The 12,762-nt window shown below is 39.0% G+C and overlaps 1 protein-coding gene across 1 annotated transcript; it reads right to left on the bottom strand.

Annotated features, from left to right (window-relative positions):
* Positions 1 to 10,088: 10,088 nt before the first annotated feature.
* On the bottom strand, positions 10,089 to 11,896 carry LOC132249390 (tigger transposable element-derived protein 1-like). The gene has a single exon (XM_059724428.1). It carries the CDS (start codon positions 11,894 to 11,896, stop codon positions 10,175 to 10,177), a length of 1,722 nt encoding a protein of 573 aa, XP_059580411.1. The 3' UTR covers positions 10,089 to 10,174.
* Between the last annotated feature and the right edge of the window lie 866 nt (positions 11,897 to 12,762).

Here is a 12,762-nt window from a genome sequence, read left to right as displayed (position 1 = left end):
GGCAAAAGGGTGTTAGGAGCTAATTTTCACCAATTTGCATGGGAGTTGATTCCCTAGCTCCCCTTTGTACTCTATAAAACAGTAATTCTCAACCAGAGGGCCACAGCACCCTGGGGTGCCTTGCAATCTTTTCAAGGTGCCATGAGGTGCCACACAATATTAGCACTGTTAGGTATACAGACCTGATTCACAAGATGAACTCAGAGATTCCAAATAGCAATCTACAGTGTTAAAAATATTCTGACTTGTGCTCTGAGTTCACTGCAACACAGAAGAATTTCTCTATTATTTTTCTTTAACCAAAAAGCAAGTGAAAGCTACGAGAGAGCATTTTCCAAGAGGTGCCTCAAGCCTATCAAGAGGTGTCTAAAGTCTAAAAAGAGAACCACTGCTCTCAAATCTTCCCCTTAGGATGATTATTATTTGACCTATGGTAAATTTGACTGTCTGATTTTTAAATGCCTTCAAAGCATGAAAACCTCTGATTGTATTTAAGGGTTAAGTAAAGTGTCAGCACTGTATATTTAAGTGACAATGAAACCTCTCAGAAATCAGTTATGACTGGATTTCTTCAGGCAAACACCCAGATGGTCAGTGACTGATTTAACCTGACTGCTTTGCTTGTCCTTAGAGATAGGAATTGTCACTCTAAAAAAGTGTCACTTAAAGAAGAGTTTATAGCTTGTTCTGGCAGTGAGCCTATGTACTCTCCAGCATACAAATCATTAGTCGTATACAGAGATTTAAAAAATCTCAAGAGTCTGCACAAATGTGCACAGTGTGCCATCACAGAAGTTTGTCACATATCTATGTGAAGAAGAGGTATTATTCACAGGGACTCCCTTTTTTAATATCCAGGCAAGGGTATTGTGTGTGAAGATGAGTAGTCATTACTTGTCATTCTTTTGCTTCAAAAGTTTCAGTTATCCAACTAAGGAATGATATCGTGTATGTCTGGTTGGGAACTGTATACCAGGAGAGGTGAAAAGTGAAAAGGTGCAGCTTAATGAACAGCTCCTAGGTTAGCACTTGTTCCCACCATTCACCTGAAGTCTGCTTTCATGCAGAAAACGAAAGCTAATTTTGTCAGATAATTTATTCACAGTGAATATGCTGATATTCTGCAATTCACAGTGTCCCACCCCAAATGTTGTTGATTCTAAAATTTGGCTTTCTCTTTTTCAAAATCTCTGTCTTGCATGATAGTTTGCAGTATCAAACCTAGTTGCTGACAATGATTACATATCAAAATAGAAAGAAAAAGAAGGGAAAATGTACCTTCTAAATGAAATGAAGATTCCAGTCAGTATCCTATAGCAGCCCAATTCTCTTACAGTTAACATCAGCTTCATCTACACCAAATTTTTTAATCTTTCATCTACTGAAAAAATAAAAGAAAACCAGTCTATTACAGTTCCAAGCAGAGCTATAGGTAGCCAATAAGCTATTGATATTTGATTGGATGTCAGATTTCTTTGAGCCTTTGCCCTCTTCCAGTAAATGTAAGAAAAAAATATCATTATTATATCACACATAAAGAGAGTCATGATCTGTAATTCCACTGGGAATTTGTTACTACACTCCACACCTTCCTTCAAATAATGCAGTGATTAGTTAAATGTTATTTAAAATTGAAGCATTGACATTTACCAGTTAGGCATCTACAGAGAATCTCATGTGCATGCCTGATGCTATAAATAGTGGATACTGTTCTGGATCATGTTAATCAATTTGAGGTTGACACATTGTGCTGGTGGGATAAGAGACTGGAACCTTCTCTTTTTGAAAAGGTAGGATGAAGTTTACATGCATGTGCAGGAGGAGAGAAGGAAATTACTCTGTTGTTATCTTCTTTTATCATCTGGATACAGTCATGAAAAATGTAGGGTTGATATGGATCCCTCCCAAAATACTCTAATTCAGGGCCATCCAACTTCTAAGCCCTGGGTGCTTCGGAAGTGGGGGCTGAACACAACGCACCCTACACCAGTCAAGTCAGAGGCCACCAAGCCATGCAAACCCTCTTCCCCTGCTGTGTGGCATGCCCCATGCAGACCCCCTTCCTTCACTGCTACACTAGGAGTCCTACCCCATGCTGTGCCACCCAAGCACACAAGCATGATTCTCCCCACCTTGCTGCAACACGCATCCTTGCAGCCAAGCCCTGCATTGATGGACTATGTAGGTGCGATTCCCCATGCACTACCCCATTCTCCTTTTCCTCCCAAATACAGCCCTGTACTCACCCTCAGCTCCCTGCACTGCTCACTACACTGACCTGGTCCTTTGGGGTGGAGGCAGAAAGCAGCAGCCGGAAGAGAGAGAGGGAGCAGAGAGACTCCAGCTGCTATTGCATCCAGACTGATGGGAGGAGTGACAGATGGACAGAAGCCCAGGAGCTACAACTTAACCCTTTGTGGGCTGTCAGGTGGACAGCCCTGCTCTAGTCTAACTGAAGCAGAATATTTAAATATATACATATATATATATATATATACACACACATATATACACATACATATATACATATATATATATATATATATATACACACACACACATATATATATATGTGTGTATATTTATTAAGCTTTCTTAAATTATCAATAATTTAGGCAAGTTTTCTTTTGGAAGCCTGTAAAAATTTGAATTTTATGCTGTAATATTTTTGTAGTTAGCTCGCTGATTAAAACAAGGAACTTCATTGATTTGCTAAAACTGCCAACATTAAAAAGGTTTCTAATGATATCTAAATACAATCAGTGAAAAAAACTGTCAAATGTACATCTGTATCCTGAGCTAAATTCATTTACTGTCTCCAGCCAACTCTCTTGTGTTGACATTTCTCCAAGCTCTTACAGTAGAAAAAAGAGATGTGCCAAACCTGGCTTCACTTGAGCTTCAGGAGAAATTACAACTGTAAGCATGTTTTCACGAACAATAATAGCCCTTCAAGTTCCTTACAATCAAACTTTATGAGAAGAATGGTAATTCAAAGTCAAATTAATATTTGTAAATAATATATATATTGGGATACTCTGTGTGTGTATCCAATAATTATGATTAAAGTGAATATTAAGCACCACGTTCTAAATAAATGAAAATATTAACCCCAAATAACTATGTTAAAAGAAAAATGTGAAGTTTTTAAAGTCAAGATTTTAAAGGTCGAAGGATTTAGAGATTAGGAAATACATGAATTACATTAATTTTGCCCCTTTGTGAGCATCCATTGTTATACAGTCTTCATACCATAATCACATACTATTTTTTCCACAAGTGCTTTGCCTCATTTAGTGCACTTAGAAAAGAGCACTTTTGGCTAAAATTTTCCAAGAAATCTCAACCTGATGCAGATACCCCAGAGGGAAACAGTCAAACCAAGTAGCAAATATTTGGCTGAGGTACAAAACAGTCTTATAAGTGAAAAGTTATCCTAGCTATCAGAGTCACTGCCTGTACCACCTATGACAGATACAAACAAATCTTTCATGTGTTTGGACACAAGGTTCTCTCAGGATGTCTGACCCACCTTAAAAGCATGCACGTAAGAGCAATCCCATGCCTATTTGTATCAATATGACCATCATGCAGTCAACTGATTTGGAAAATTATTCTAACTTAACCATACTGAGATCATCATTTGGGGTTTGCATTGGGACATATGTTGCTTTTAGTTCCAGAGATCTCATAATCCCCACTGCTGACTCACCTACGAACATTATTACACATTTTCAAGTTACTGCAAAAGCACAAGGGCTAAACTAGGCTGAATTTCATCCTCTTTATTGAAGACTAGTTGTCCAGTTTACCACATTTTACATTCTAATCCTGTCTTCTAAAGACACTACCCCACTAGCTTGGTGCCATCCATACATTTACTAGATGTGCACCCAATTCCATCTCTAAATCTAATGAAGATAATGAGCAGTACTGGAGGTAGGACAGACCTCTGGGGAGCCATACTTAACACATCCTCCCAGGCTGACATTGAACCATTGAAGAATACTCTTTGTGCACCCAATTAGTTAGGTGTTCATCTCATAGCAGTTTAATTTAGACTACATTTTCTTATCTTGCTTATGAGAATACTGTGAAAGGCAAAGTCAAGAGCCTTTCTAAAGTCCAGGTATATCACATCCATTATTCTTCCTGCATACACAAAACCTATTACTTTACATAAAGTTCCTTACCATAGAAGGAAATCAGGTTGGTTAAGCATGTTTTGCTTTTGACAAATACAAAAAACAACCAGACAGTACAAAAATACTGGTCATCTGGTTCTTTTTGAAGAAGTAAAAACGAACTTACTATCTTTTAGAATGGTCTGGATATTAAAGCACTTTGCCCTGTTAAAATTAAAATCTAGGTGCAGCATCACAATGGTGGTGCCACAGCTCCACCATAATTAAATTGGAAATTACATTTTAAAAGACATCAGAAAAAACTGGCTGAAATATTTCCCCATTTTTGCTCGCTTTGTTCCTGGTCACTGATGTGGACACCGACAAGAAAACTGGCTATTAACAGACTAGAAGAGATTGCCTGGAAATTCTAAAAACAATGCTACACAGGAACTACATAGAGAAAATGCTGTTACAAAATAGCTGTTTTCTATAGTTATATAGTGCCAATTGCCATAGCATGTCATATTTTAAAATTATGACATTGAATTGCCCCTATAATTTTTATTCCTCTTCTTTCCATTTTCTATGTCTTAGCATTGCTTTACAATGGTGATTCAACTCCCAGAAAACCTGGTATGTGCTAACAGACTAAGGATCGATGTCAGAATTCAGAACCACTTTTTAGGCTTTTAGTGCGGCCTACATAGATCAGTTCTGTTTGATCTGTTTAGGGATGAGACATGTGCATAATATAGGGCAGTTTGATTGCATTACGTTAAGTTTTCAGTTGTATTTGCCAAGACAAAGTGTGTACTGTAAGAACAGCAGCTGTAGAATATGCCATGCCCCCATACTGACTTGAAGGAAATCACTGTGTTCAAGAATTCTCTTGAGCATTTATCAGTCATATAAAACATATTTTATTTACTTATTAGGCCAGTGTAGTTGAGGAACAAGCACTTTCCGAAGTGAGAACACTACTAAGACTAGTTGATTCACTGTACTACATTTGAGTCCTGACTCTACAATGTCATCCACTGGAGTGAATCACCTCCATACAATGTTCCATGGTCTTCAGTAGGATTCTGAAGAACCCTCCAGATAGACTGTTTTGTAAGACCAGAATTTAATTTTACCTGAGCATTAGTTTAAAAAACATTCTAATATATGTAGTATAAAAAAATCTGTCTATTACATGAAAGGGAATACTATGTCACCTTAACACATCAGAAGATGCAACATAATACATTCCTCACTGCAGTAGAAAAGAATAAATACACTATTATTTAGAGATGAAAATAAGGGAAATCTTTTAATGTTATATCTAGACTCAAGAGTATTTGATATGATACAGATCAAATTGGCAAATATATTTTTCTCAAAAAATGAGCACCATTTCTCTTTAACAGTGACAGCTGGTGCACAGGAACAGTAAACAATTCCATCTGAAGATTATTCAGTGCAGATACTGGATTCCACAGGGTAACATGCAAGTTCTAGGTTCTTTAGGTAATTTCATTTATATGCCAATAAGCAGTAAAGCTTCCAGTCCTCTTTAAAAAATATTGCCCCTCATCTATCATGGTGACAGGGGCAGCTGAACTCTCTCAAGTCTAACAGACTTCATAAAGTCATAATTTTGACTTTAAGCTACACAATCTGCTATCTGCCATCTTTCCTGATCATACATAGACCATGATCTGGAGAAAGCAGTACAATGGGATTATATTTAAGACACTGCTAACCTATACAGACACTAGCTTTTTACACAAACTGGCTGCATCCACACGAGACACTAAATGTGCAGTAGACTAATTCTACTGTGCATTAGTGCAGCAGGCAAAAACCATGCTAATGTGCTAATGCACAGTAGAATTAGTCTACTATACAACATCACAAAAAAAGGGTGCACCATTGCTACTGCACAGTAGTGCCAACTATAACATATTAAGTTAGTACCTGCTTTACAGGTACTAGATTTAATGAACTGTAATTGAAACAAAATGTGGATGCTGACCGTGTGCACTCAGTCAGCCCAGCCAGCTGGGGGTCTGCTCCACCCCAGTTCAAATTGCTGCTGTCCCAGGCACATGTATAGATGCTGTGCCCAGGAGCAGTTTACTCCAGCTCAAACTGCTCTGGAGTTTATTGCTTTACATTAATTGCACAAGTAGATGCATCCACTGTGTATTTTTGCAGATTTCAAATATGGAAATGGAATGTTATTCTTTTTACTTTTAAAGAAACAGGAAAGATCTTTTTAAAAAGCCACATAAATTGGCACTTCAATGCGTTATCAAGTTACTGTTGTTTGGGAGTGATGTAATTTTCATACAACATTTCCTCTAGTTTGGTTTAAAAATTCATTGATAATGTATACAGTTTGTTGCATTGAGACAGTTTTTAATTTTTATTTTTTTAATTTTTTTTTACAGTTTATACAGTCCTGGGCCATACAGCATGCACTATCTCCTTCCATCTGCTCTCCATTCCTTCCCTACACTTAGGCTCCAAGCCAGGGTGCAGGAAAACTTCCAACCTCATGTATTTTGAATAATAAAGGGTACATCTACACATGCACTTTAATGTGCAGTAGCCTATTTTACTGCACATTAGAGAATCATGTAAAAAACCATGCTAATTCGCTACCGTGTAGTAACATTAGCCTACTGAGCATTAAGCCTCACTAAAAAAGCATGCACTTTTGCTACTTTGCATTAGGGCAACCCAATGCGCATTTATTTAGTACCTCACATTAGAGGTACTAAATGTAATGCACAGTAGTAAAAGCACATTAATGAATGCGTTGATGCGCCTGCTATGTGATGTTCAGGGATCCTGTTTTTCTCTGATAAAAAAAAAAAACAAACCAACCAATTTTTGGATTTAAAAACTTAATCCAAAATCCACATTCTTCCATGATCAAAACGAAACACCACTAATATATAGGCATATATAGTGGTGTTTCATTTTGATCACAGAAAAATGTGTATTTTGGATTACATTTTTCCGTGATCAAAATGAAACACCACTAATATGCCTATATATTAGTGGTGTTTCATTTTGATCATGGAAGAATGTGGATTTTGGATTAAGTTTTTAAATCCAAAAATTGGTTGGTTTGTTTTTTTTTTTAATAGGTATATATTAGTGGTGTTTCATTTTGATCATGGAAAGATGCGGATTTTGGGTTACTTTTTTAAATCTGAAAATTGGGGATTTTTTTTTTTTTATCAGGGAAAACCAGGATCCCTGGTGATGTTTTAACCTTGTCATAGAAGGAAATCAGGTTGGGTAAGCATGATTTGCTTTTTACAAATCCATGCTGGCTATCCTTATCACTTCGCTATCTTTTAGGTATGAATAAATTGGTTCTCTAATTATATGCTTCAGTATCTTTCTTTTTTTAAACATTTTCTTTTTTAAAAGTTTCCTGACCTCCATGTGATGTCTGATATATCTATCTAACATAGCTAGGATGTACTGTGATTCAATACTGCACAAAGCTCAATGTTTACACTTTTAAAACTCCCAAAGTAGCAAATTACAGCTGGCATGGAAAAGGTTATTCTGTCTAACTTGATTCATAGCTCTTTTATGCTCATATTTTAAACAGCCTTCCAAAATGCATTCCGTTCTGAAGTCTGTTTCTTTATCAGGAATCGTAGGATGTACCTAGGTGTAAGTAATTGTTAGACTTGTCCAAACAGCATGACCGCTATATCATAGTGCCCTGATGTCACCTTAGAGTGAGAGTCCTGTGAGATATAATAAGGAAGGTAAAAGATTCCTTTAAAGGGACCTTTATGGCTCTAGCCACATTGCTAGAAGTATGTAAAGAGCAGGCTAGAGGAGGCAGTCAGCAAGTCCCAGAGTGGCAGAAATATGATACCAGGCAGTTCAGTTTAATAGACAAAAGCCCAGAATCTGCAGAACAGTAGGTCACAGGAGAAGGCCAAGAAAACTGGAGAGCAGCTGGCCAGAATATTGAGCTCATTCTGCAAAGCAGTATGCAGCAGACACAACGTGAAACAGAAGTGGATCTGCATAGCATTGCCTGCATTGCAAAGGCTAAATGAGAGATTTTGAGTAGACGTGAATATGGAAATGTGCCAGGGAGTTGTGAGAGCTCAGCTCTAACTTAAAACAGCCTGTGGAGTGAAATCACATAGCCAGCTGGGGTCTGGTGAAGCTCGATGATCCTGGGCTCCCCACACTTTTTCCTGATCCCAAATGTCATGAAAAGACAGTTGGTCCAGATAAGGTAAGACAAGTTACAAAGGGGATTATAGAGTGGGCTGCAGAGATGCAAGGGCCAAATGTGTGAGTCAGGCCTGAAATTTATGGAAGAGCTAGGAGTTTAGAAAAGCCATTATATTTTGGAGACTCTTGAGGTACAATTCTGGAGTGTGCACTGGGACAGCAGGAAGGGGAGTACAGAGCCTGTTGGGTTTATGCTCCAAAAGCTGCAGGATATATTGATGTACTGAGAGTATAGAACATCCATCTCAGCTGAACTGATATAACAGGAGCGGCAGGCCAGACAACCTAGAATGGCACTGCAGATCTTGCACTCCAAAATAACATCAAAGGCACAACAGAAAAGATTTAAAAAGAAGGGTGGAGTCATCTGTCCTGCCCCCCATCACATAACCAATTAGTTTCTCCACAGAGGGGAAGGGTTTTGTGTTACCTTTTCCTGAACAAACCATATAGTTGAGAAAGGTCACACAAAATTTGAGTACAAAATGCCAAACTTCATGTCTTCAAAATGCCAATGACTTCATGTCTCAGGGTGAAGCAGACATAGCTTGAGCAAAATAACACAGAACAAAAAGCATGTTTATTACTCCAAGTTTATTACTCCAAAAAGCCCCACCCTGAGAGAAGCCCCAGAAGTGCTGGTGGAAGTGTTGCTGGTACTTCCGGTTTCACCAGTGGCTCAGCAATTGGCCACTGGGGAATGTCCCCCCTGCCAGCCCACAATTGGCTGCTGGGTCCCCCCCCCCCGTTGGCAATCAGCTGCTGGGGGACCCCCCCCCATCAGTGATTTGGTGCCCCCCCAAGATTCGGGAGGCACCAGTTGCCCATGTGCTGTAGCTTAGTGTTTATATATGCAAGCTAGCCACCAAATTACTTTTTTCTTTTTTTCTCCCTCAGCAAACTGGTACAATCAACTTCTAGCATATGGAAGCATTTCCACACTGCAAGTTATTCTGAGAAAAAAAAAGTGATTTGCAAATACCGTCAAATGAAATATGCATTTCCAAATCCTACTAGGGTGACCAAACACATCCTTGTATGTAAGAAGTGCCCTGCAGACATTAAAAAATCCTTCATGAGTGTAAGATCCTTTGACCCCGGCTGACTTCCTGTCCCTGGGGTAGGGGGCTGGACACGATGATCTCCTGAGGTCCCTTCCAGCCCTAATGTCTATGAAATCTATGAAATCTATGAAGTCAGGAGGAGGTAGATCATGATGATGAAAGTGCAAGTAGCTCTTTCCAACGTTCTCGAGCCAGAAGTCCTCCTACTGCTGCTGCTTCTTCTTCATCTTCTTCTGTAACATCAGCATCACAAACGGTTGCCAAATCAACATCTTCAAGTAACCAAATGTTGCAACCAACTGTAGACAAAAGACTACCAATAGCTTTATTTGTAGACAAGATGACACCTGAAGATCAGGAAAAATTGACCAAGCTCTTGCAAGGGCAATATATTCTTCTGGGACGCCACTGTCAATAACTGAAAATGTATACAGGTACTCCTCACTTAACGACTGAGTTCCATTCCGTTCCATTCCCACGACTAGGTCGTTAAGCGAATTGGTCAATAAGCGAGGAGCCGCCCCTGAACAGAGGAAATCAGCTCTAATATACATTACTTAAGTTTGCATACTGTACTGTAAATACAGGTAATCGTTTTTATTTATTCTTAATAACGAAAAGGTCTAAAGGAAACTCCAACTTGATAACTTTGTTTTAATTTGCATAACTCTTACATATTACAGAACATAAAAATACAATCATTATAAAAAGATTAACATTTTAGTCATCGAAGTTATCATCGGAGTTATCAGCAGAGGTCCTGGGTGTAGCTTTCGAGAAGAATCCCGTTAGTGTGGTCTGCTTTGTAATTTTTGTAATTTTCTTTTTTTCTTCATAAATTTCACAATAGCATCGTAAAAGTTCATTCATTTGCCATTCCACTTTTGTGAACCGTTCAACATTCGGGTCCATACCCTCTAGTTCTAATATAGCCGCATTCACTTTCGAGAACGCATCAGCTAACCCATTTACAGTGAGCTTCTTTTGTACTTCTTCCATTCTTTCCTCCTCTTCTTCTTCCTCTTCCTCTTCCAAGTGCTGCTGCGCTTCCAACTCTATTAAATCTTCGTTAGTTAGCTCTCCCTCAACATATTCCACTAATTCTTCAATATCTTTCACTTCAACATCTAAATTAAGCACGTTAGCAAGTTCCACAATTTTTTTATTTATGACATTGACATGGTCGTCTTTGTCAAACCCTTCGAAATTATTCACGAAAACTTTTAGGCATTTTTTCCATATGCCTTGCATACACTTTTCTGTCACTCCCTCCCAAGCTGATTCAATGTTCTTTATGCAGTGTAAAATGTTGTATGATTTCCAAAAATCACAAAGGGTTACTTCATCACTTTCTGTTGCTGCTACAGCTTTGGAAAAAGTTGTGCGCAAATAGTACACTTTGAACGTAGCTATAGCCCCCTGGTCCATTGGCTGTAGGATAGCAGTCGTGTTTTTAGGCAGATACACTACCTTTACATCCGGGTGTAGATCATCAAGATGCTGGGGGTGGCCTGGAGCATTATCAAGCAGGAGGATAATTTTAAAGGGAACCCCCTTTTCCAGACAATAATGCTTGACTGAGGGTATGAAGCAGTTGATGAACCAATCCTCAAATAAAGCTTGCGTCATCCATGGCTTGCTATTTGCACGATAGTAAACGGGCAGCGTGTGCTTACTAACCTGCTTCAATGCACGTGGGTTCTCAGAGCGATGGATGAGGAAAGGCTTTAACTTGAACCCAGCAACATTTCCTCCTAACAACAACATGACCCTGTCCTTAAAAGCCTTGAAACCGGGCATTGCTTTAGCTTCTTTGTGTATGTAGGACCTTTCGGGCATTTTCTTCCAAAAAAGCCCGGTTTCATCCACATTGAAGATCTGTTCCGGACGGTAGCCGCCTTTCTCGATGATTTCATCAAATTGGTCAACAAATTTTTCCGCTGCTTCTACGTCCGCGCTTGCCGCCTCACTGCTGATATTCCGATTATGCACGTTGAATCTCCGACGAAACCATTGAAACCATCCATGGCTTGCCGTAAATGTTTCCGTCGATTCTTCGCCTTCGCGCGCCTTCAGAGTCTCAAAGATACTGCGTGCCTTGGCTTGAATTATTAAAAGGCTCATCGGCATTCTTTTTTGTATCTGGTCGTCAAACCAGATCACCAGTAATTTCTCCATTTCATGAATGAGGCCTTTCCACTGCCTAGTTATTATGGCTTTAAATCCTGTCGATGCTTGCACTGCCTCTTTCACTCTATCTTTATCCTTCAAGATCATCGAAATGGTCAAACGCGCCAGCTCCAAGTCACGTGCTATCGCTTTAACTTTCTTACCAGCTTCATAGTCGTTTATGATCTTCATTTTCATCTCAAGATCGATAGCCTTCCTTTGTTTCTTGGCGCTTCCTCCAGGTGAAGTCATGCTCTTCCTTTTCACCGACATCTTGTACAGTAATTCCGTTTCCACGACCGCGCGGTCGTAAGTCCGCGCAGTCGTTAAACAGGTAGGTCGTTAAGTGAGGAGTACCTGTACTGACAGGAAGCTTTTAAATTACTCAGACCATCATACTGCTTACCCAGCAGACATTCTTTGAGCAAGCCTCTTTTAGAGTTACAGTATGAACATGTAATGCAATCTGTGCAAGGAAAAACCAATGAAGCACTGTCTTGCAGTACTTACAGATGGATGGACAAATGTGTGGAGAAAAGGAATCATCACCTTTGTGATAACAACACCTCAACCAGTTTTTTACAGAAGCATTAAAACAGGAGAGAACAGGCATACTGCAGAGTATATCAGTAGTAAAATATGTGCAGTCCTACAGAAGATTGGAAGTGGTAACGTATTTGCTTTGCTGACTGAGAATGAAAGCAATATGAAAGCAAAATGGGAGATCATAATGGATAATTATCCATATATTACTGCAAAAGGATGTGCATCCCATGGGCTAAAGTTGCTTCTTAATGACATCATGAGGTTGGACACTCTGCAAAAGATCTATAGAAGAGCAAAAGATGTTATGAAACATGAAAAAGCTACTCATATTGTAGCTGCAGTCTTTAAGAAGACTCAGGAAGAAAAGAACGCAAAGAATAAATTAGTGACACTCAAACTGTGGTAAAACAAGATGGGGTGGAGTGGTGATCTCATTTGACAGTTTACTAAAAAACAAAGAAGCTCTTCAAGAAACAGTAATAACTGAGGATCTTAAAGTACCCAGAAGTGTAAGGAACACTGTACTTTATGAGGATGTCTTCTGGGTTCAGTTGCAGAACTCCCTGAAGATTCTAAAGCCAATTTCTTCAGCA

This window comes from Alligator mississippiensis, chromosome 1, assembly GCF_030867095.1.
Source record: "Alligator mississippiensis isolate rAllMis1 chromosome 1, rAllMis1, whole genome shotgun sequence".
In the NCBI taxonomy this organism is placed as follows: domain Eukaryota; kingdom Metazoa; phylum Chordata; order Crocodylia; family Alligatoridae; genus Alligator; species Alligator mississippiensis.
Note: the sequence above shows the minus strand (reverse complement) of the source record. Positions and strands in the feature narration are given on the sequence as shown.

Excerpts from the sequence above, each read along its gene's own strand:
- LOC132249390 (XM_059724428.1), bottom strand. The coding sequence starts at position 11,896 with ATGTCGGTGAAAAGGAAGAGCATGACTTCACCTGGAGGAAGCGCCAAG.